The 23,237-nt window shown below is 51.7% G+C and overlaps 1 protein-coding gene across 2 annotated transcripts in view; it reads right to left on the reverse strand.

Moving 5' to 3' along the window:
- HIC1 (HIC ZBTB transcriptional repressor 1) overlaps positions 1-23,237 on the reverse strand; it is a 94,371-nt gene that overhangs the window by 34,662 nt on the left and 36,472 nt on the right. The window contains exons 1-2 of one of the 2 annotated variants that reach the window (XM_061561990.1): positions 9,053-9,138; positions 4,656-5,453 (exon numbers count right to left, since the gene is read on the reverse strand). In XM_061561990.1, the coding sequence (XP_061417974.1) occupies positions 4,656-5,308 (653 nt within the window). In that variant the 5' untranslated portion in view covers positions 5,309-5,453; positions 9,053-9,138. Of the gene's footprint in view, positions 1-4,655; positions 5,454-9,052; positions 9,139-23,237 lie in introns of those variants that run through there. The other variant, XM_061561989.1, reaches the window with a different exon arrangement.

A 23,237-nucleotide genomic window follows, 5' to 3' on the forward strand; every position in this document is an offset into this window, starting at 1 on the left:
ATATGGTTGTGAACATGCAAACAAAAAAGCATGCTCTGGTAGTATGTGCGTTGTCTTTGAAACGGATTGGTCCACACCAGAGTCAGCTTTCTTGAGAGACTAGTCTCAAACACCACAAGTATCTGTGGTTAATGCAGACATGATTCCATGCAAAAGGTTTCTGTTAGGTGTTTTAACATCTTAACACCTGCTTTGTTGCCAGAAAGGCTAAAATCTATTCGCAAATAATTGTTTTGATTTCAATAACACGATGTTAGAGATATTATCGGGCAGTTACAAATGCAAATGTTTTAGACATACATTGTTTTACACGAATGCACCCAAATGAATGGTTTTCCGCTTTAAATTAAAAACAATAGGACAGTACTAAGCGTATAATAATCTGAAGGTTCGCATTTTACCATGTATTTATCGCAATGTACATTTGCCAAACTGCGCATTCTGTGCGGTTGCCATATACGCATTCGGAAATTTGTCGATATCTTTGCCCGTACTCTTAGAAACTCAGCTCTCCCTAGGAAGAAAAAAAAAGACTTTTGGTCCCAATGGGTAATCTCAGCTGATCAAAAACAAAGGTCATCTATCTATCATTCAAAGCTAAATGAAAGCAGCATCATCTCTCATCAGCGCACAACGGTCCTCTCCCGGGGCGTAGTAACGCCGCAGGACCGGAGACCATCCCGAGCCAGGCATCACCAACAGCGTCGACGTTCCCGTTCCCAGGGCCGCCCCCCCCCCCCCCGTCAACTCTGTTGGGAATTACCAGAGCTGCACCAACCGCTGGTCAAGTGGACATTAAAAAGACCCTTGTGAGATCATATATACCACATTTTTAAATGTCAACATGCTCCAAAACAAATAAAATCTGACAATTATGGAAAAACCGAACAAAATTAATCCAGCCACTTTGCTTATAGAGCCACTCACTCGCACGGTCACACAGGACTACCTGTCTGAATAGAAATGGTGTCAAAATGGTCCTCCTTACTAAGAGTCCTTTGGCAAGAGACATTTGATTGCTTTTGAAATACCAAAACGCACGCATTTGTGGTCGACTGCTCTGGGACGAGAATCTGGTTTCCCGATCTTCCGGCCCGCCTCGCCATGAGCGACTCGCGTCACTCAGGACGACGGGAGCCTGCATTCTCCGCGCGCAGGAGCCACAGCGGACTGTGTAAAAGTGCAGGGGCACCCCCGCCATTGCGATTCATCATTGCGCTTTTTCGATTCATCGGTGTTGCACGGACACCGATGAGCATTAATGCAGCCTTTAAAAAAAATACATCTTCCACGAAACTACAGCGGAGTGTTGATTAACAACACACATTAATCTCTTACAAACGCTTTCCAGATAAGAACCAATTATTATTCGATATTGGTCTAACCAAAAATGAGGCGACGGTTTAAAGAGCTCCTAAATATGGATGTTAAATTGACCCCCCCCCCCTGCCGAGTATGATAAATACATTTTCTGGCTTTACGTTCACCGCCAAAAAATGTATTTGTGCCCCGGAATGGATTTTTGACTCTCTGCTGCCTTGTAAATTGCCATCGTCGACGCATCTGCGCTCACAGCGCAAGCGTCGCCCCCCTCTCGGTGCCGCCATCGAGGGGTCCTCGTTGTCACCACGCACACGCTGGGACGCGAGCGCTAGGCCCCACGTGAGCGCGCGCGTGCTCATCAGTATGCACGAGCGGCGAGCGAGAGCCGGGCGGGCGAGAAGGAGGAGGGGGAGGGGGACGCGAGCCGGAGGAACGAAGGCACGCGCGGCACCCACAGCTCCCACCATCAAACGCAACAACACACACCGCTACGATGGCTTTTGTCAATAGTGTAAGAATTAATTGCATTTCGGCAGCCCTGATAGGCGAAGGGCCTGCCCTCGCACCGTGTCGGCCACGTGGCTTTCCCTGACCGTAACTTCAGCACGCCGCCAGTTGAAGCGAGTTTGTCGAAGCAGAGAACCGAGGAGTGGAACCAATATCACTCGCAACTAATGTTAGCCATGGCTGGGAATGGAACTCAGGTCTGCGGGTTCAAAGCACAGACTATGAATAGGTGCAGCACCAGCCACACCCCCCACCACTCCCCGAGTTCAATGTATGTCTCTTTAATATTTTGTGCTCACACGCTTCACTAGCTATAGACGAATTACTTCCGCAAGTAACGGGAGCCATTATTGCGCCATGCAATGAAGTGAAGTTACAGACTCTTACCCAATATCCTTCAATGGTCCATCGAACTCGAATCACTTGTGCAGCTGTGCGGGGACGACTGATTGGGTCACCGTGACCTCAAAAGTGCGCTCAACCAAATCCAGAGGAAACCCTGGAAAACCCCAAATTCTCTCTTGGCTGCACAGTCACTCGTGACACAGCTGACGTGAGCAAGTCCCAACCACGAGGCCCCGGCGCCCCTGGTTGTTTCGTTTAGGAGCCCAGGATCCCAGCTTCCGTAAAAGCGACATCGTTGCTCAGACGCGTGACGGAATTGGCCCCCCGAGCCATCGTGGTTGTCACGGTGGCTCGGAGATGTTAACTACCTAGCCTGGTATACAGGAGGTTGTGGGTTCAATCCCATCCCTGATGCCTGGTGTATATTTGGAGTTTGCATGTTCTCCCCGTGGTTGTATGGATGTTTCTCTGGGTCTTCCAGTGTTTCCCTCCACATTTCGAAACATGCGTTGAAGAGTATTTGGCTGCTATAAATTTCCACGTGATAGGCCACTTTGTTGAACTATCATTTGTGGCCAAATGTCGCTTCTCGAAAAAGAGCTACATAGTTCAGTGGGCCTTACCTGGTAAAATAAAAAATAGTTTAAATAATAATTCGAGTTGTATTTATCTGATGTGCGTATACCTCTCAGACTGGGTTTAATTGCCCCTAACATGCGCTCTCGAACGGTGTATGTGTGTGTGTGTGCGGACTTGAATGTATTTGTGTTCTTTTTGCGCGTTTGCCTACCTGTGTCTGTGTCGCTGTGTGTGGAGATGTTCGTCTCTGTGCCGATGCGTGTGTACGCACGCGTCCGAGGGAGCAGTGGGCCCCAAAGTTGGGCACTGGGCTACGATGTCCGCTCCTAAAATTTCAAATCTCCAGCAACAGACCGCAGCAGTTGACTGTGTCTTGGGCAGCTTATAGGGCAACTCCACCTTAAATGGGTATCTGTTGTGATGTGTGACCATCAGAACGTGGCAGACAAAGGCATCCAGGTGCGGTGCTGGAATACCGCACCACCATCTACCACCACCCTCTGCACCATAAATCGCTAACAAACAGCACTTACACCGACACTTTATAATAACACTGTAGGGGGATCTTTATCTGTGCGTGCGTGTGCACGTGTATAAATAGACGAATGTATGAATTTCCATAGCGGTAATGTAATCATGCCTCGCCGCTTGCCCCTGAGAGTTCTGTGCGCGAGGATTTGTGTTTGCGTTTCAATTACGGTCCCGTGCCCGGAGTGAGCGCCGCAAATCGCAAATTCTGCTAAAGCTGCCGACTCCCCGCTGCTGGCGTCTGCGGCAGCGCAGGCAATGCCGCAGAGCCGCGTTCGCAGGCAGACGCCCGGCTCGCAGACCGCTCCCATCGGAGAGAGAAGCCGCGTTCCTATACGGGACCCAAAGCCTTTTTTCAAGGAGGGGTACCTCTCTCTCTCTCAAATGACAGCTCTACGAATACAAATATCTACATATGCCCTAATTATTAGAAAATAATAGGTTAGTTTGCGAACGCGATTACATTTCCCTCAAGCCGACTGGTTCGAACAGATCACGTGACCTTTTATATTCCGCACTATTCTATACACGTAGCCATAGCGACAGTTTGTGCATGCGCAGTCGTTCCCTAGCAACCAAAAATATGGTGGAGGGGAATTGAAACGCGCTGCCGAGAGGCCGAATTAACTTAAATTGGTGCCCCTTCCTTTCCAACAGCGATGTTAAATGAAAACAACTCTCACATGCGCGTACACACAAATATAAACATCTCCTCATTAGCCTCATAAATTACAAGAGCAAGTGCTGTAAGCATGCACCTGTTACTGTGCACAGGCTTTTATGAAAAAACAACAACAGCTGCCATTCGCCACCGAGTGGCATTGATGTCACCACACAGCGCTTGTGGCTGCCTAGGTACACTTTAAGAGGCCATATGAAGTGTCCGAGGTAGACCCCGGTGTTGTGTGTTAACTGACTTTGATGACTGGGAGATGCAACACTTGTGCATTTCAATGCACCAACTTTTATGCATAAGTATGTATGTTGAACTTCTTTCGCACCGTACGTACCCAACCGTGATGATCGGAGGTACGGGGGAAGGACAACAAACTATAACACACGCAACATACTGTTGGGGCAAGCGCTGTTAGCGAGCACCTATGAAGGCTCATGAGGCACACGGAGGGGTGAGTGGCCAGCACCACGCCCGGCCACCTTTGTCTCCCGAACGGTGATGTTCACACATCGCATCAGGTACTCATTCGAGGCTGAGTCATCCGAGGAGAGGGCAAAGACAAGTTCTGACATCACTCGCCACTGAAGCTGGCCACGGGCACAGAATAGAACCATGGTCACGGGTTCGTAGCGCCGTGCGTCGATCACCGCACCCGCGTTCCCTGCTACCCACGCACGCGGCCGCGCTCGCGCCTTGCCTCGGGGTTGAGGTAGAGAAATACGATTGGATGACGGGGGTGGGCGTGGGCGTCCTCGTGCGTTCCTTCTCGTCGCCGCTCCGCTCCAGGCCCGGCACGGCCCCGGGCGGCCCCCCGACTCCTGGCACCCCGGCCGCGGAGCCGGTGGAAGCGGCGGCCGCCGCGGCAGCGGCCGCGGCGGCCGCAGCGGCGGCGGCGCGCACGGCGAGGGCCGCGGCGCCTCCTCCGACTGCCACGGAGGGCGGCCGGCCTGGCCCGATGCGGCCGTTACGCTTGAGGCGCTTGCGGCACAGCGCCACGAGCTCGGGCAGCTGCAGGTAGCTGGCGGCGGTGAGCAGCGCGGCCAGGCCCGGCTCGCTGCCACCCACGCCGGCGCCGCACGCCGACACGGCGGAGCCGCCGAGCCGGCCCGTGTAGATGTACTCGAGCACGGCGCGGAACACAGGCGGCGTGATCACGTCCGAGTCCAGGTTGATGAGGTTGTCGTGCACAACGAGCGACTTGAAGTAGAGGCTGCTGGCGGCGAGGACGGCCTTGTGGGCGCGGAACAGCGCGTTCTCCACCACCACCACGACATCGCACAGGAAGCCCTGGCTGCGCTGCTTGTTGAGCTGCGACAGCAGCTGCTTCGCGTGGCTCGGGACCTCCATCATTTTCGGCGGCGCCGTTGGTGGCGAGAAAATGGGACGGGTTTTCCTCTTTTGTTTTTGTTGTTGTTTTCTTTTGTTAAGCTTCGTCCTCTCTTCCTGCGTCGCTCCCTCCCCCTCTCCCTCGCTCCTCAGCAGCGACACACTCCGTCTAATTACACACACACACACGCGCACAGATTAAGGAACCTTAATGAACAGATTCTAGTTAATAGCACCGTCCCCCAACTGTCATGCCCGTGGTCCCCAACAACCTGGTAAGATTCACATGCACCGTCTCCCACGAGCAAGGAGACGCAGCGGCGTCTGGGGTGATGAAAAACTGACCAACAGGCTTCATCGATAGAGCACCTGCAGGGCACAGCACTAATCGAAGGGAACCAGTGGGGTAAATCTTGGCAGTGCCTGGGAACAGTGACTCCAACAAGAGAACCAACAACACTTCACGAGCACACTGATGAGGTAGCAGGAGACTGCCATTTGCACGTAGACAATAACCAAGGGGCATGAACCGGGCACTGACAAACGATGCATCAAATCGTGAACTAGAAAGGGACCCATTGAGTAGCCAATAGCACAGGCCTGCGGTCATAATAGGGCATCAATAGGCACAGACATTAATAGAGCATCCTTCTGATACCAAGAGGGCGGTGATAACGCACCAATAGAGAACCGATACGGCCCCATTACGTTATCAGTGGCACAAGTAGCGTCTCGCAGCGGCGCGTTAATACGGAGATGAGAGGGCATCAATAGGCAGCGATAAGGCGCGGCGGCGCGAGTGTCAGCGGGGGGGGGGGGGGGGCCGCAACGCAGCGAGAGGGCCGGCAGCACCGTGCCTGGGAACGCGCGATGGTTGGCAACTGCCGCTGCTCCCCCGCGCAGCCGCCGGCAGTGGTGGGTGGAGGCGCAGGCTCGCGGCACAACCCCCTTGACACGTTTGTCACAATTACCATTTCAGATTTTGAGAGTGTCCGAACGAAACCCGCATTTTCAACAGTTGCGCGAAAAAAATTTGAGACAAGCGAAATGCGGGCAAAACTATACGATTATGTCTACTCTATTTGTTTAGGGAGAAGAGACGGTTATGGGCAGTGGGAAACGAAGGTGCCTTAGCCGTGATCTTGAACAAGAACAGTGACTCTGGCAGCATAGACGACCGGCGAGATGGTATCGCATACTATGGCAGCAGCAGCGGGCTTTGTAATCAATAAGCTACTGTTCTCGGAACTGGAGCAGTGAACTCAAAAAGTCAGAAGACTGTGGTTTTGAGATGCAGAAGACTGCACTTCACAATTGCTTGCTCTCAGTGTGCGGCCAAAATGATCCGCTCCTGGTTTTGCAGATGGCCCGTGTCAGACTTTTCCAGCAACAGTTACCGAAAATCACACCGACAGTGCCGTCAAATCATTCAATTAACCTTGTGACGTGGCTGCCGTGAAACACCCGCGGGGGCCGTTAGGCTGCCACCTCTCATTTCAGCAGCCGGGCACCCGGTGTAGAGTTTCACCACAACGATGATTAAACAACAACAAAAATTTCTCTAAACAAATCGGCCGTGTAATTACGGCACGACATCTCGCACCAACCAACGCGGTAGTTCCCACACGCTGTCCCCCCACGTCCCCACCCCCCCACCCCACCACTGTTCAGCTTTTCACGTCTGCCAACCTTCTCCATACACGTGGAAGATTAATGCGCGTCGCCCGCTCATGTGGGCTGGCAGGAGGCCTGACGGCGAGGTCGGGAGGTCGAGGGAAGGGGGCGCTGCAACGGGCGTTTTGAGGCCCCTTGGCGGGGGAGCTGCAGGCGAAGCTCCTCCCCCCGAGAGCTCAGGACCTCGCTAACGCGGTCCAGAGCGTGACACGGCGGTGGCCTCGTTCCACCGCCAGCCAGCGAGCAAAAGGGAGCGAGACCCTCTCCGCTCACGAGCACCGCCGCGCGAGAGCCAGGGCTAGCGCCCGCAGGGCACGCAAGAAAACCCAAGATCCACCAGATAACCCATGCGCCAGCGGGGCAAGCCCTATTAGTGAACGCCGATTAAGGCGACCACGTGGTACGGTGGTGTGGTTAAGCCTCGGACACTGGCGAAACAAAGGCAGCCGGTTTGCAGGGTAGGGTGCTCTCACCGCAACACCCTGTGGGGGCCCAGGCGTGACTTCTGCTGTGGCTGTGGGGTCATTTCCCAGGGGGAAGCGTACGGGAAACGCTCCCAACGCCTTCACTGCAACACGGCGGGTTTTTTTTGTTATAAAAGTTCAACCGTGGTGCGGTCACAAAACTACCAACTTCTTTTCCCGACGTTGTCAAAGGTGTTCATACTGAGCCTAGTTTATGAGCTACACTTACATCATCAGCTGGGTAGATTTGCATGCAGAGCAGATGCGCGAGGCTGAGGAGGCATGTAAAGTGTTTGTAAAATGGGAAAAAATGCATTGAAGTTTTTTGTTTAAAGGTGCGGTAAAGGATTTTATTATTATTGTTTAACGTGCAGACGCCGGCGGGCTTTGGTAAAGCCCCAAGAAAATGATGGGGCGGTCACGTGAATGGAACTTTTGAGTAGCTGCTCAATCGGCTCGGCAGCAAGGGGTTTCTGTCACATCGCCATGTGCCAGCAGAGACAAACAAGCAACTTGAGTGGCTGAGCGAGTGTGTGGCCGAGCTGGTGACTACTGAGTGATTGACCAGTTGACTTGAGCGACTGGGTAGGCAACAGTACTGGCTCCTCCCTGCCACGGCCACCGCTTTGTCGACAGCGAGCCAAGTGCCCAACATCACGTAATGAGGTTTAATATCTCCCAGCAAACTGGACAACGAACAGGACAATCAAGTTAGGCAGGACCCTCCCGAAAAAGAGCCTTGAGGTTCATGCATATTTTAATTGGTAAATTAAGGACAATTATGTCCTTAAAAACACGTTCAGCAAAATGTAATCCTATTGGTTGAATGAATACTGTAAAAAGAAGTATATTTTTTGTGGTGTCATTTTGGGAACAAATATTAATACAGAACAGAAAAAAAGCGGTAGAGCAGGGGGAGAAATGATGCACTACGTGAATAGCTGAACAGCACGTCTTACGGTCTAAGTGGTGCATGGAACAGTGAGCGTGGCGCCAGCTATGGAGCGTTTGAGGGGCCAGTGCCACCTGGTACCATTTTTGTGGTTGCCAATCAGCGGCTTGCGCATGTGCAATGTGATGGCGCCTTCGGTCAAGGGAACATTGCCCACAGAACGGCGGTCAGTGGGGCAAAGTACAAAGGTCACGTCCTCACTTTAACCAATCAGCTGTCAGGAAATGGCAGACCGTTGCAAATTGAAATACACGTAAAAACCTAAATTGTTCACAATCCCTATTATCCACAAAAACTAGAATCCTTGTTTTTGTTCTCTCCCCCCTCCCAGATAACAAGAGTTGTACTCTTAGGTGTTTTCGGTAAAGTCACGTAGGTAAAAAGACTTAATTAAAATTAATAAAAGTAATAATAAAAATAAAATACTTTTATTCATTTAAATAAAAAATTTTACCTACGTGACTTTACCGGAAAAAAAACCTAAGAGTATGAATCCTTGCAGTCACGAAAGCTTCAAATCTAGAACAAGACTTGTGTTTATCTGTGGGTGACCATGCAGATATCTGGAACAATTTCTACGGATAAACGAATAAGAGAATCTGACAATAGCGCGCGCCACGACAGACCCCATCAGCGTCGCCAAGAGGTGTTTCAACAGCTTTCCTGCAGAGAGCTCACCCTGTGAAGCCAATCACTGTCTCCCCGTCCCCCTTCACGGTGGCAAGAGAAGCGTGGTCCTTGAGGAAGCATCCGCACCGGAGATGGCTGCGCCGCCCCCCCCCCCCCTATTTCTTATTCATGTTTTTTAATAACCACGGGCGCGGTTGCCGGGAGACAGGAAGGTTAGCGGGACACGGCGGTGGAGAGTGCCGTGTGGCTGCTGGCTTCGTCAATCGAGGAGAGGGCACGGAGGCACCGCACGGCACCGCAGCTCGCCCGACGCGGCGCTTCCAGGATTTGGGAGATTGTCCGTCTGCATGTAAATTATTTAAAGTGTAAATATTTCGAGTTAAATTTCAAGTTTTTTTTTATTTAGCACCAGATCCAGAAATATAATCCCAGCATCCCTCCCTCCATACGAAGCCTCTACCTCCACAAGCAAATATCAAAAAAATACACATCATCAACATCAGTCTCAGTAAAAAAAAACACACACAACCGGGGGCTAAAAAATCTTGCCACCAACTAAATCTAAAAAAGCATCGATCAATATTGTTTGGTAATCCACACTGAGCAGTGTGGTGAAGTATGGTCAAACAAACCCAAGTGCACGGACGAAATCGCAAGCAGGTGTGAGTAAAACTCTGACAATGCGCCGTACAGACGCCTGACCAAAACAGAGCGTGTCCAATCGCATGCCAGGCAGCCAATAAGGATTGTGGTTCAAATGCTGATTTGCAAATGCTGATTTGCCCACAACCAATGGGGGTTCGGGCACATGACGTGGCCTGTGACGCTTGGAAACGCCGCAAAGGTTCAACGCTTCCCATTACAGTGTTCAAATCCAGCCCAGGTCAAATGACCCAGAAGCCAGCGAATCAGAGCACAGACGACCCCCATGTGCTTGCCTGGGTCGGTCACGGTCTCTCAGGAGGCACAAAGGAGCGGCATGGGCCAATGGGCACGAGGTTTCTGCTGCGGTGGCACAAAGACGGTGTCATTAAATACCATTCCCCGAAATCATCGCAGTGTTCTAACATATACTCTGGAATCGCACTGCTCAAAACGCTTACGTGTCTTACAACGTCTTATTTTTCCAGAATGTATCGTGGTTTTTAATTATTTTCCATCGCCGCCTGCCCCATCAGAGGTGAATTCGCGGTCTCTGGGAGGGAAAACATGCAGGGGGGTTGTTCCCCAGCCCCAGAGAGGGCAAATTCATCATCTCGCCCTCACCCACACAATGAGCACTGTCTGCTCAAATAATTGTCTCTGCAGAAAGTATGTACATGCAAGGGGCAGCAGTGTGGCATACACAATGCTTTGGTAAAGCTTTGCAATATCCGAACCACAAACCCTTCCAATCTGCCACGTTAATAACATGCCCCGTCAATTAATTACGCTGGAGTCATTCTGAGCCTTTTGACACAAACTGCAGCGTAGGTTTTCTTTGGCCGATGCCTGTGCAGATTGATCGCCGGACAATGAGGATCATTTTCCGTTATTTTATAAGGAGTAACCGAGTGTTATTTTTGGAGCCGAGCGTTTTCAGGCGCTCCGAAGCTGCAATTACGAATGGGGCAGCCCCGCGCACTGCATTTGCAGGGGCCGCGATCGATCGGGGGGGGCTCAGCACCCCTCCCCAGCTGTAATTCATGCGGATTTCACCCTTACCAAATTGTCCAATTGAATTACTCGTTATTGAGTCCCAGCGTGTGTGGGATCGGTGGCCAGAGCCACTTGCCAGAGAGCAACCACCTCTCAAAACCGCATCCCCAATTTGCTTCCGAATGCGAAGACGATGCAAGGTTGTGCTGGCAGCGAGCATCAGAGGACAAAGCTGCGTTGCTCAGTGCGCCCGCATCGTATCCAAGATGCCTGCCCCTTGCCGTCGGGTTTCACACAGCATTGAGGTGTGCGGGGGGATGGGGGGCAAACTGCTGCAAAGCAATGAATGCTGTGAGTGCATGTTGATGAAACCAATGGCAAAGCCTTCAAACAAGAGTGCATTGTGAATTACCAATGCAGATTATACTGCGTATTATAGTGCGTGTGTCCCATTGGTATGTACCCATTCAAAAAGCACACAATTGTATTGTGACGTGTACTTTGCATAACTATTAGGCGTGTAATGATGCATTGGTGCACGAGTTTATTATGCTCACAATATGGGCATCGAATCGTGCGCGTACGAATCAATAAGGTTCTTCATGTTGTACAATTGTTAAAGAAATCAGTTGGTCCACATGACGGCTGCTGCCACTTCGCAGCCGCTACATTTGCCACAAAACAAATCGTGAAAAGTCATTAAATTACGAAGGGGGATAGAGGCGAGCTAACATTTACAAGCGTACTCGCATATTCCGCACGGGAGGAAAGTTTTGCTGGCTGAAGTGAGAGACGGTATGGACAGTCACATCCAAAGGGCATGGGGGGCTTGCTGTTAGTTATTACAGAAAAAAAAACCCGAGGCTATTATCTACACAAACCATTTACGCCCAAACGCTCTAAAGTGTGTGGTCAATAAGCCTGATAACTCTGGACAAACATCCCAACATAGACATGGGACATAACCACATAACTATGGACACATAACCATGGCAAATTGCTACCGGTGCTACACACAGGGTTGACGTCTCTTCCACTGCAGACAAACCCCAGTCATAATTCTCAGTCATAATTCTCAGACATTATTCTCAGTCATAATTCTCAGTCATAATTCTCAGTCATAATTCTCAGACATAATTCTCAGACATAATTCTCAGTCAACCAAGGTCTATTATAAAAAAATACATAAGTTTACCGTGATGAAGTTGAACATGATATCACTAGAACAGAACCAATACTTGGCTACCCAAACACAAATGCCAAACTGTCCCAGGTCAAACCCGGAAAGGTGGTAACCTCGACTTCTTGCGCACTTTGTACTGTAACAGCACAACGTGTACAGTATTATTAGTGGTTGTTTGACCATACTTCACCAGACTAGTCAGTGCGCAAGGGGGTAGGTGGTGGTTGGTGCAGGATTCTGAATCAGTGATCACTCGCCACCGTCCCATGTATGCCGAAACAGCGAATACCGTGTACGTTTTAATGTTAACAATAACTTTTACTGCGCAAGAACATGCTATTTACATGCGTGTCACACAGTAGCATTCAGTTTACACGCGTGTTGCGCAGTAACGTGCACTTCACATGTTACACAAAAACACAAAGGTTACGTGTGTCACACGGTAACATGCAAGTGTACATGTGTTACACAAAAAACCATGCACTTTACATGTGTTGCATAGCAACATGCAGTTCACGCGTGTTACATAGAAACAATGTGCACTGTGTATATTTTATTAAGTGATTTGTTTACCTTTTCTATACTTTGCACTGCTATCGTATTTTTGTTGTATTCTTTGTTGTGGTTGTAACTTTCTAACCCCCCGTGCCCCTACTGGAACATCTGTTGGGGTTTCGGGGAATAGATTTTTGAGCTCAATCTGATTCCTCCAGCAGAAATAAATACTACATTTGACTCGTCTTCTGTGTTTACACGTGTCGCACGTAAGGTGGTGTAGAATTAGCACGGGAATTGCTGAATGAGAGAAGATGCGTGAAGGGAAATGAGCGGCTTGCCGGGAACACTGAGAGATGGTAAATCACGCGTGTTGATGGTGGTGATGATGGTGGTGGATAAAGCGGTTCGCAGACTTTCGAACCATCATCATCATCATTCAACCTCGCACGTCATCCTCGCGAGTTTACATCATCACCCCTCCGTCGAACGCAGGGGTCGGAGATGCATGCGGCGGGCTCTTTAAAGACTGCTTCGTGGTGGTGGCGAAATGTTAACTACCTCGAAATGTTAAACACCTCCAAATGTTAAACACCTCGCCAGGTATACGGGAGGTCGTGCGTTCGATCCCGACACCGATTCCTGCTGTATATTTGGAGTTGGCGGTGTCTCTCTCTCCCCGTGGCCGCGTGGAATTTTCTCCGGTTTCCCCCCTCCACATTTAGAATCAACACGCGTTTAGATTATTTAGTCGCTATACATTTCCACGCGATAAGCCAACTTCGTTGAGTTATCGTTTGGGCCAGGTCGCTTCTGAAAAAGAGCTATGGGAGCTTCAGTGGGCCTGAAAAAATGAAAGTCCATTTGTTTAACAAGTCGGAATAGTTTTATTTATTGAGCACCGTCTCGTATTGCATTGCGGCTCTTGTAATATTGATCGGTTTTTATTGTTTTACCCTATTCGAACAAAAATGGCTTTTGTTGTTGTTTTGGTTTTCCGGCCCTTGGGTCTAACTCATTTCACCCCCCACGCGTGCTAAGTTAACAACATTACGATTTCATCACGTGGCCCAATTAACACTGTTGGGGGGGGGGGGGAGGGGAAGCACACAAGGTGCTTGATAGTCGAGCACCATCTATCACGGCCGCCTTTGTCTCCCCAGTGCCGATGTTTATTGAGCCTATGCGAGTCCACTTAACAGGGGAAGAAGGCCCTCTCACTGCCACTGGTCGGCCGTGGCTGGGGGGCATTGTGGACATCGGAGGGTATATAATTTGGGTCTTTCGGTAAAATTACGTGACTTTACCAAAAGACCCAAAGAAGAAGCTTTAAGTCGACATCGGAGGGATTTGCCAGGGGGCCGTCCATAAATGACGTCACGCGAATATCGGACCCCCCCCCACTCGTCACACGGCGTCACAAAGTCAGACTCCCCTCAAATATGACGTCACAAAGCTCTGCCCACCCCCCCAAATAAAGCATTGCTTCAAATCGCTTTAAACTATTGTCATTGTAGTGCGTATTTAATGCACTCTGATGCTGTAGGAAAAAACATTTATTAAAAAGTCTATTTAATTAAGTAGAACGTGTTGTCTATATTTATTTAAAGTTGTGCATTTTGATGTGACGTCACATTTCTCAACCCCCCTCCCCAGCTGTGTGACGTCATTTATGGACGGCCCCCCCAGCTGTGTGACGTCATTTATGGACGCCCCCCCCAGGGTAGATTTTTCACGTTACGATCCGTATCGCACGTGATTTGGACAAGCTGACAAACGCATCGCGCCTTAGGAAATGATGGGCGTCGTTCGTAGTGACATGGCAACAAGCAACGCTCGTGTAAGAATCGTTGCTGTTAAAGAGTTTGTCAATGAACCTCGTCGTACATCCACACACGCCACCGCAAAACGTTCGTTGTTGTAATGTACTTCCATGTCCCCGTGTCTCTTCACTTGCCCGCATTCGCCAACGCGTAGCCGAGCAGTTTGATCGCTCTCGTGAAGCCAACGTCAGAGTGCGGAGGTTTCTAATCCAGCAGTGGATGACGAACTCGCCTCCAACACTTGCAGGAAGAGGCGAGTGTTTATTTGTATCACGACGGAAAAGAGAAGAATGGTAACTTGAGCGACAACTCACGACTTACAAGCAAACTCGAACGAAACCCACGACTGGACAAACATTCACTCAAAACACAAGCTGCAACCCGAGACGATAAACAACAACAACAACAACTTCCACGCGTTACAATCGACATCGGGAGCGGTTCTGCGCCAATCCTAAATATTTTTTCGAAACTTTACAAGCGGCCAATATCGCGACTAATTCTAGATTTGAAATTTTCGTGACTGCAAGGATTCGTACTCTGTTTTTTTCGGTCGAGTGACGTAGGTAAAATTTTAAATAAATAAAATAGAATGAAAACTAAAATACGACGAAACGTCGAGATTTGATTTAATTTAATTTTACTTTTCATTCAATTTTATTTTTTACTTACGTAACTTTACCGAAAAAAAAACAAAAAATATCGCGACTTTTCCTTTTATTGACGAGGGGGGTGGGAGGGTTTGTGACAAGTCTCATCTACGATGTTGCACGGCGATTACATCTGGACTCTCGCCCACCAACCCGAGTGCTAGAGTGCGCTAATCACTGCGCCACCGCTCCCCAGAGATACGCAGTGGCCAGTGCTGTATGTTACTGGTAGGAACTTCCTGGTTCCACCAGCCCACAGGAGATGATTGTGTCCGTTCGTCGTGCATCCAAAAATGGGAGGGGTGGGCTGGGTGGAGAGGGGAGGGTGGGGATGGGCTGGGTGGGGAGGGTGGGGAGGGTGGGGATGGGTGGGGGGAGGGGTGGGGCTGGGTGGGGAGGGGCTGGTCACCCCGTGGTGCCCTTATAAAACTCAACGTTTAACCTACTCACGCCGGCTTGTGCCCGCCCTCTCAGTCGGGCATATTTGCGGAATACACCACGCCGCCGTTGACCCTGGCCATTGACCGAGCAACCCAACGTTCCTACCAGCTCCCTCCGCAGGAATGTGTTAAACACCGTACGGTGTTTTATAAGTTTCTTCGTAAGAGGTTTTTTTTTGTGTTGGGTAAGATCGCGTAAATATAAATGCGTCGTTAAACCCGACACAGCCAAAATGGTAAGGTTCGTCACGTAAACAAAACGTGTCCAATTTGTTACGAGTACAGCACACGCGGTTGTGTGTGTTGAAGAGTAAACCCACAACAACATTTACAATCTACAGACATTACTAATTGGTTGTGTCGGGTGGTGGCGGGTTTAAACGACACATTGTATATTTACACAATATAGCCTCCCTCCAAAAACACCCTCTATTATGAATATTGGTCGCGAAAACTTACTACTGCGTGTTAAACTTGAAAGTTTAATCTCAACGATGCAAAACAAACCCTCGTCATCCAGAATGCTACATTTCCAGTAACAAACAATATAAATAACAGGATCCGTAAGGTAGGTACAAGAAAAGATAGCCATGGAACAACATCGCCCGAGTTATGTGACGATAAAAAAAACACCCCTATCAAAGTCAACAAAATTGGGCTAAAACAATTGGCATCAATTTTCCCATCTCTGCTGTAAAACTTGGGAGAATGAGGCCGTCCATAAATGACGTCACGCGATTTTGGACGATTTTTGACCCCCCCCCCCCCTCGTCACACGGCGTCACAAAAAGTCAGACCCCCCCCCCTCAAATATGACGTCAGAAAGCTTTGCCCCCCCCCCCCCCACCAAAACCATATTTCCATTTTGAAAATAAAACATGCTTCAAATCGCTTTAAACTATTGTCATTGTAGTGCGTATTTAATGTGGCGCTGCACTCTGCTGTTGTAGGAGTGTTGTTATAACAATTCTATTTTTATTTAAAGTTGCGCATTTTGATGTGACGTCACATTTCTCAACCCCCCCCTCCCCTATCACACATCGTCACCAATGTCTGACCCCCCCCCCCCAGGTGCGTGACGTCATTTATGGACGGCCCCAAAGCCGGGAAAATCATCCCGAGTTTCTTGAACCGAATCCCTCCTCCCTAGTGGTGACCATTCATCGAACCGCGAGGGGAGAGGCAATTGCTAAGAGGGGAGAGGAATAACGAGCAGGCACGTGCAGCAACAACAACACGCGGAGAGGAACAACAACAACAACACGCGGAGAAGGGAGGGAGGGGGGGCAGGGAGGGGGGGGCTCAACTGGAGCCGCATCTGCTTGGAGGCGGAGACGGAGCGTGAACAACCCACGACCCCGGCTCACAGCGAGGCGGCCCCCGGCTCCTCATTCACCCCGCACCCACCACCAACAACAACCACCACCCACCACCATCAACAACCACCACCAACAACAACCCCCACCCACCACCACCAACAACAACGTCCACCCACCACCATCACCCACCACCACCAACAACAACCCCCACCCACCACCCCAATAACAACCTCCACCCACCACCACCACCAACAACCCCCACCCACCACCATCACCCACCACCACCAACAACAACCCCCACCCACCACCATCACCCACCACCACCAACAACCCCCACCCACCACCCCAACAACAACAACCCCCACCCGCCACCACCAACAACCCCCACCCACCACCATCACCCACCACCACCAACAACAACCCCCACCCACCACATCACCCACCACCACCAACAACCCCCACCCACCACCCCAACAACAACCACCACACAACAACCACCACCAAACCTCCACCACCAACAACAACCCCCACCCACCACCACCAACAACCCCCACCCACCACCAACAACAACCACCACCAACAACCCCCACCCACCACCACCACAACCCCCACCCACCACCACAACACCACCACCAACACCCCCACCCACCACCACCAACACCCCCACCCATCACCACCACAACCCCCACCCACCACCTACAACAACAACCCCCACCCACCACCAACCCCCACCCACCACAAACATCACCACACCCCACCCAACCACCAACAACAACCCCACCCACCACAAACATCACCAACAACCCCCCACCCACCACCAACAACACCCCCACCCACCACCAACAACAACCCCCACCCCCACCACCACAAGCAACCCCCACCCACAACAACCACCACCACCACCACCAACAACAACCCCCACCCACCACCACAACACCCCCCCACCCACCACAACACAACCCCACCCACCACCAACACACCCCCACCCACCACCACCAACACCCCACCCACCACCACCAACAACCCCCACCCACCACCAACACACCCCCACCCACCACCACAACAACCCCCACCCACCACCACCAACAACAACCCCCCACCCACCACCCACCAACAACAACCCCCCACCCACCACCAACAACAACCCCCACCCACCCCACCAACAACCCCCACCACCACCAACAACAACCCCCACCCACCACCCCCAGAGCTGCACGCGTTCCTGCCCACACTGGAGGAATCAAGCACTGCCTCCCCCTCCCCCCTCCCCCTCTCTCTCTCTCTGCCCACTGAGTGGCGGTGATTCTGCCTCGTCACAAAGGAGAAGACGGCAGGCAGCGATGGCACAAGCAAGGTGGGGGGAGGGGCTGGGGGGAGGGGCTGGGGGGAGGGGCGGGGAGGTGGGGGGAGGGGCGGGGAGGTGGGGGAGGGGAGGGGAGGGCGGGGAGGTGGGGGGAGGGGTGGGGGAGGGGCGGGGGGAGGGGCGGGGGGGGGGGAGGGGCTGGGGGGGAGGGGCGGGGTGGGGGGAGGGGCGGGGTGGGGGGAGGGGCGGGGGGGGCGGGGGTTTGTTCCCGAGGGGCTGCCCCATTGTTCGTGGGGAGCCGCTCCTCGACAGAGTGGAGTCCTCCTCCACCACCATCCCACACACACCCCCAGTCCACCACCACCACCACCACCCCCCACACACCACACACACCCCCAGTCATCCACCATCACCACCCCCCACACACCACACACACCCCCAGTCATCCACCACCACCACCCCCCACACACCACACACACCCCCAGTCATCCACCATCACCACCCCCCACACACCCCCCCAGTCCTCCACCACAACCACCACCCCACACACACCCCCAGTCATCCTCCACCACCACCCCCCACACCCCCAGTCCTCCACCACCCCACACCACACACACCCCCAGTCATCCACCATCACCACCACCCCACACACCCCCAGTCCTCCACCACCCCCCCACACACACTCCTAGTCCTCCTCCACCACCACCACCCCCCACATACCCAGTCCTCCACCACCCCACACCACACACACAACCCCAGTCATCCTCCACCACCACCACCCCACACACACCCCCAGTCCTCCACCACCACCACCCCTCCTAGTCCTCCTCCTCCACCACCACCACCCCCCACATACCCAGTCCTCCTACTCCACCACCACACCACACAAACCCCCAGTCCTCCACCAGCACCCCACACACCCCCAGTCCTCCACCACCACCCCCCCCCCACACCCCCAGTCCTCCACCACACCACCACCCCCAGTATTCCTCCACCACCACCCCCCACACACCCCCCACATACCCAGTCCTCCACCACCCCACACCCCCAGTCCTCCACCACCACCCCCAGTCCTCCACCACCACCCCCCACACACCCCCAGCCACCGCGGGCCGCGAAAGAGGCAGCGTCCACGTGCCCCGTCGAGGTACGCGCACGGCAAGTGAAACGCCTCCATAGAAGCCGCTGTTTGTTTTCATTTTAGCTGCGGGCGGGGGGAGGGGAGGAGGTGCAGGGAGGGGAGGTAGCGAGGGGGGGCACGAACGCGGTGATGCCTCGAGTGAAGAAAAGAGGAACTGGGGGGGGGGGGTCTCTCGCTCCTCGAGAGAGAGGAGGCACCACCCCCCCACTCCCCAAGTGGCAGCCAATGGCGTGCGGCCACGTGTAACTCTCACTCACTCACCACTCTCAACCACGGAGCTCACGCTCAGCGTGCCAGAGGCGGGGAGACGTGGATGCAATAGGAGTCGCTCCTACCCAAGGGAGGAGTGGGTTGTTCTTCTTCTTAAACTGCGGTGCAGGCAACCCCCTGGGGGGTGCGGCGAGATGCCCTTTCTGGGGGTGCGAGGCACGGCCAGATTTGTGAGAATTATCTTATTATGTTTTATTTTATTGTTTTATTATTTCCATTCTACGTGACTTTACCGAAAGAACCAAAAAGATGAATCCCTGCAGTCACGAAAGCTTTACATCGAAAATACGGCCAGATTTGTTTTAGAAGCTAAATAATCGAAACACGAATTCAGCACGGGTACGTAAGTAATACACAAGGCCGCGGTAAAGGTTATGAACCACTGCAATAGACAACGCCAACGTTAGGTAACGTTGGCATTTGGTTGGTACCGCTGGATCAACGGTTCCACGTTGACTGGGTACTAGCCACCACGTGTGATTGGGTTTGTTGTCAAGCCACGTGTAATCGTGTAATCACCGGTACGACTACTGCCACACACACACACACGTGATGTGTTAAACGTGCACATCTTTTAATGAAATACTCTACAAAGCACTTCGACGCTTTGAGACTTGCCGAGGAGACTGCGTTGACACTATTCGCTCAGCGATGAATCTCAAACATCTTTTCATGTACACATGCAAGAAAAAACAGCAGCTGAAGTCTCCGTGTGCACCTCTGTGACAATTACAACCGTTACGACGTTATTAAAAAAGAAATACTGCTTTTTAAAATTCTATTGGCCTTCGGGCAAGCCATAAAGTAGGCCATCAACTGACATCACCACACAAAAAACCCGTGATCGCATTCTTGTCTTGCTTGTATTTTCATTTAAACGCTTTTAATGTCCGTTAACAAATATTAGACATCTGAAGAGAGGGCCCTCCTAACAAGGGGCAACAAAGGGTAATTCATGGCCATTAGATCAAGGGCCAATGTATTTCCAGGGTCAGAGTTCACGCGAAAGGGTCAAGGTTCCCGCCGTCTCCTTGGGGAAATCACGAATCGGCGCCGCGATGCGTCTCCCGTAAAGATTTTCTTGTTCATTATTTTGGATGGCTTTTTTCAAAAAATATAACCCGGTGCATTCATCGCATAACAATTCACGCACATTATTAGACCGCGTGCTGCCGATTACGAGCCCACGTTTGTGCTAAAGGTTCCTGCGGCTTCGTTCGCAAGAGCCCCCCCCCCCCCCGGCCACAGAAATACGAGCGCAACATTCGCGTGCCGCAAACACGACCCCGAGCCGCTGTGAAGCTCATCCCGACTGCACCTCCAACGTGACAGGTCAGGAAGAAAGTCAGCACCCCCTTGCCTGACATTCGATTGGCTCGCGGCTAAAAACTGCATCCCCCAGAGCTAAACCTCGGCTCAGAAATCGCATCACATGGCATTGGGGGAAGGAAGGGGGTTAGCGGGAACAACCCCCCCACCCCCCAAAAAAATCTCACAATTGCAGTCTGTTTATCTTATATCTTGTGGATTTTTGTGTCCAAACGGTAGCATTGGAGGATTTAGCCGGGGGGGGGGGGGGGGAGGAGGAAACTGCTTCCTTCTGTATGGCAAGTCCCTGTGACATTGACTCTCACCCTTTTTGACCTCGTAGAGGCACCGGGCCTGGCCTAGTTACGCCGCCCCCTTGCCATCTGTCGGCAGGGCCGGGCAGCTCAGAACACACTCGGCGAGTGAGGAACGATTGGTGGCGCTTCATTTGTGGGGGGAAATAACAACGGGATGGGGCGTCTCCTACCAAGCGAAAAGAGCAAGTCTGGGTGTATTTACCCATACTTAGATTCCTACTCTCTTAGTCACTGCCTTGGAGATGAACCACTACCAGAGATGGCATGCATACATACGTGAACTTGCAATCTCACATGCTCCTCAACTCGCTTAAACCCAGGGTGCTCCCGTGAACAAAAGACTGTTGGTCCCAATGGACCAACACAGAAATAAAGAACAATAATTAATTTACTACAAGGCGCGCCGTGCTGCGTGGATGGCACCAGCGACAGACAGCATCCCTGTTCACGTGACAAACCTTACGAATTGGCTGCGTCGGGTGGTGGCGGGTTTAACGACACCTTTATATATTTCCGCGATCGAACCCAAAAAAATACCTGTGATATTCGTCGCGAAAGCCTACTACGTGTTAAACAGACAGCATCCCGTCGTCTTTCCAGGTATATCAAATCAAGGGGGCAATGACTCGCTTTTAATAGATCCCTAAACTTCCTTCGGGTAAGGCGGCTGAACGGAAACGATGAAGCAAACAGTCCCCGGTGCTTAAGAACACCCAACGACCTCGCACTGCACGCGCGGCGCATACTACAATAATTACATTTCAAATAATTATTAGAAGCCACAAGGGTTACCTTCAAGACTCGTGTGATGGAGAGGCGTGGGTCAACATGTACAGTAACTACATGAGCCAAGGACGTTTAGAATTGTGAGGATTTATATTAATAAACGCCTAACACTATAGGCAATTAAAGTACAGCAGTAGGATATGGGAGAAACGTCCTAAAACTGACCTGCAATGACTGCCTTCTTATTATTGATGGTTAAGCTGTCTGTGCATGATCTGTGAAGCAGCAATTCCACTCGTACACGGACAGGCAGCACACAGCACAGATACAACCAGGGTCTGTGGTTTATAATAAAGGTTTTTGGGTTAAATCGCGTAAGTATAAATGCGTCGTAACCCTCCACCACCCGACACAACCAATAAGCAAGGGAATTGTCACTTAAACAAAACGCCAATTAGTCACTACTTCAGCCCACCGGTGTGTTGGAGAGCAAATCCACAACATTTACAATTTGAGTACGAGGGTACACGTGGGCAGAGCACAGGGATGAGGCCAGCCCAGAGAGCATGAGCACGACTTGAAACTGCCAGCGGACATGACAGGAATGAGAGAAGGGGACAGTCGAGGGTAAAACTGGACGGACAGGGCGGACGAGGCCGACTTAGACCTGACGGTGAACTGACAAGACCGGACACGACAAAGCGAGGCAGGGTGGACACGGACAGACGGCCCAGCGAATCCTCTCGCGCAAACCCGTGGCAATAAACAACAGCGGAAAAAGAGCACCCCCCCCCCCCAAGCTAATAACGAGGGTTTCCCTGTTTGTTGTTTTATCGCCGTTGTTTGTTTGTGGTTATTTACTGCACGCGCGCGCCTCTCTCGGCTGCCCCCCACCCCCCATCTCAACACGAGCGCAGCGAAGCGGCAATTGCAAAATGGTCGTGAGCGGCCAAATTCAATTTGAACGGCTCAAGGTCATCAATGGCTCGCTCTTCAACACGGGGAACGAAACGTTGCCCCCCCCCTCCTCCTCCTGGATGTTACGGAGCGCGAGTGCCGTGCGCGCGCACGCACACACACGCACACACACACACCTGCACACCTGCACACACCTGCACACACCTGCAACCTGCACACACCCGCACACACACACCTGCACACACCTGCACACACCTGCACGCACACACCCGCACACACACACCTGCACACCTGCACACACCTGCACGCACACACCCGCACACACGCACACACCTGCACGCACACACCCGCACACACACACACACCTGCACACACCCGCACACACACACACACCTGCACACACCCGCACACACACACACACCTGCACACACACCCACACACACACCTGCACACCTACACGCACACCAAGGCCGTATCCATGGAGTCAACATTGGGGGGGACCAAATCTTCCAGGGCCCCCCCCCCCCCAGAAAAACATCTAAATTTGAAAACGAATTTCCTGCCATTTCCTGCCTAAAATATTTAAACATTCACTAACACATGGGATGGACTATTTTTTTTTACAATAATGTCTAATAGTGTATTGTATTACATTGCTCTGTTTTTTTATTTTTTACCTTTTCTTGTTTCATTGTATGTAAT

Source organism: Lethenteron reissneri, chromosome 28 (assembly GCF_015708825.2).
Source record: "Lethenteron reissneri isolate LAM-NWPU_2019-01 chromosome 28, ASM1570882v1, whole genome shotgun sequence".
Classification (NCBI taxonomy): Eukaryota; Metazoa; Chordata; class Hyperoartia; order Petromyzontiformes; family Petromyzontidae; genus Lethenteron; species Lethenteron reissneri.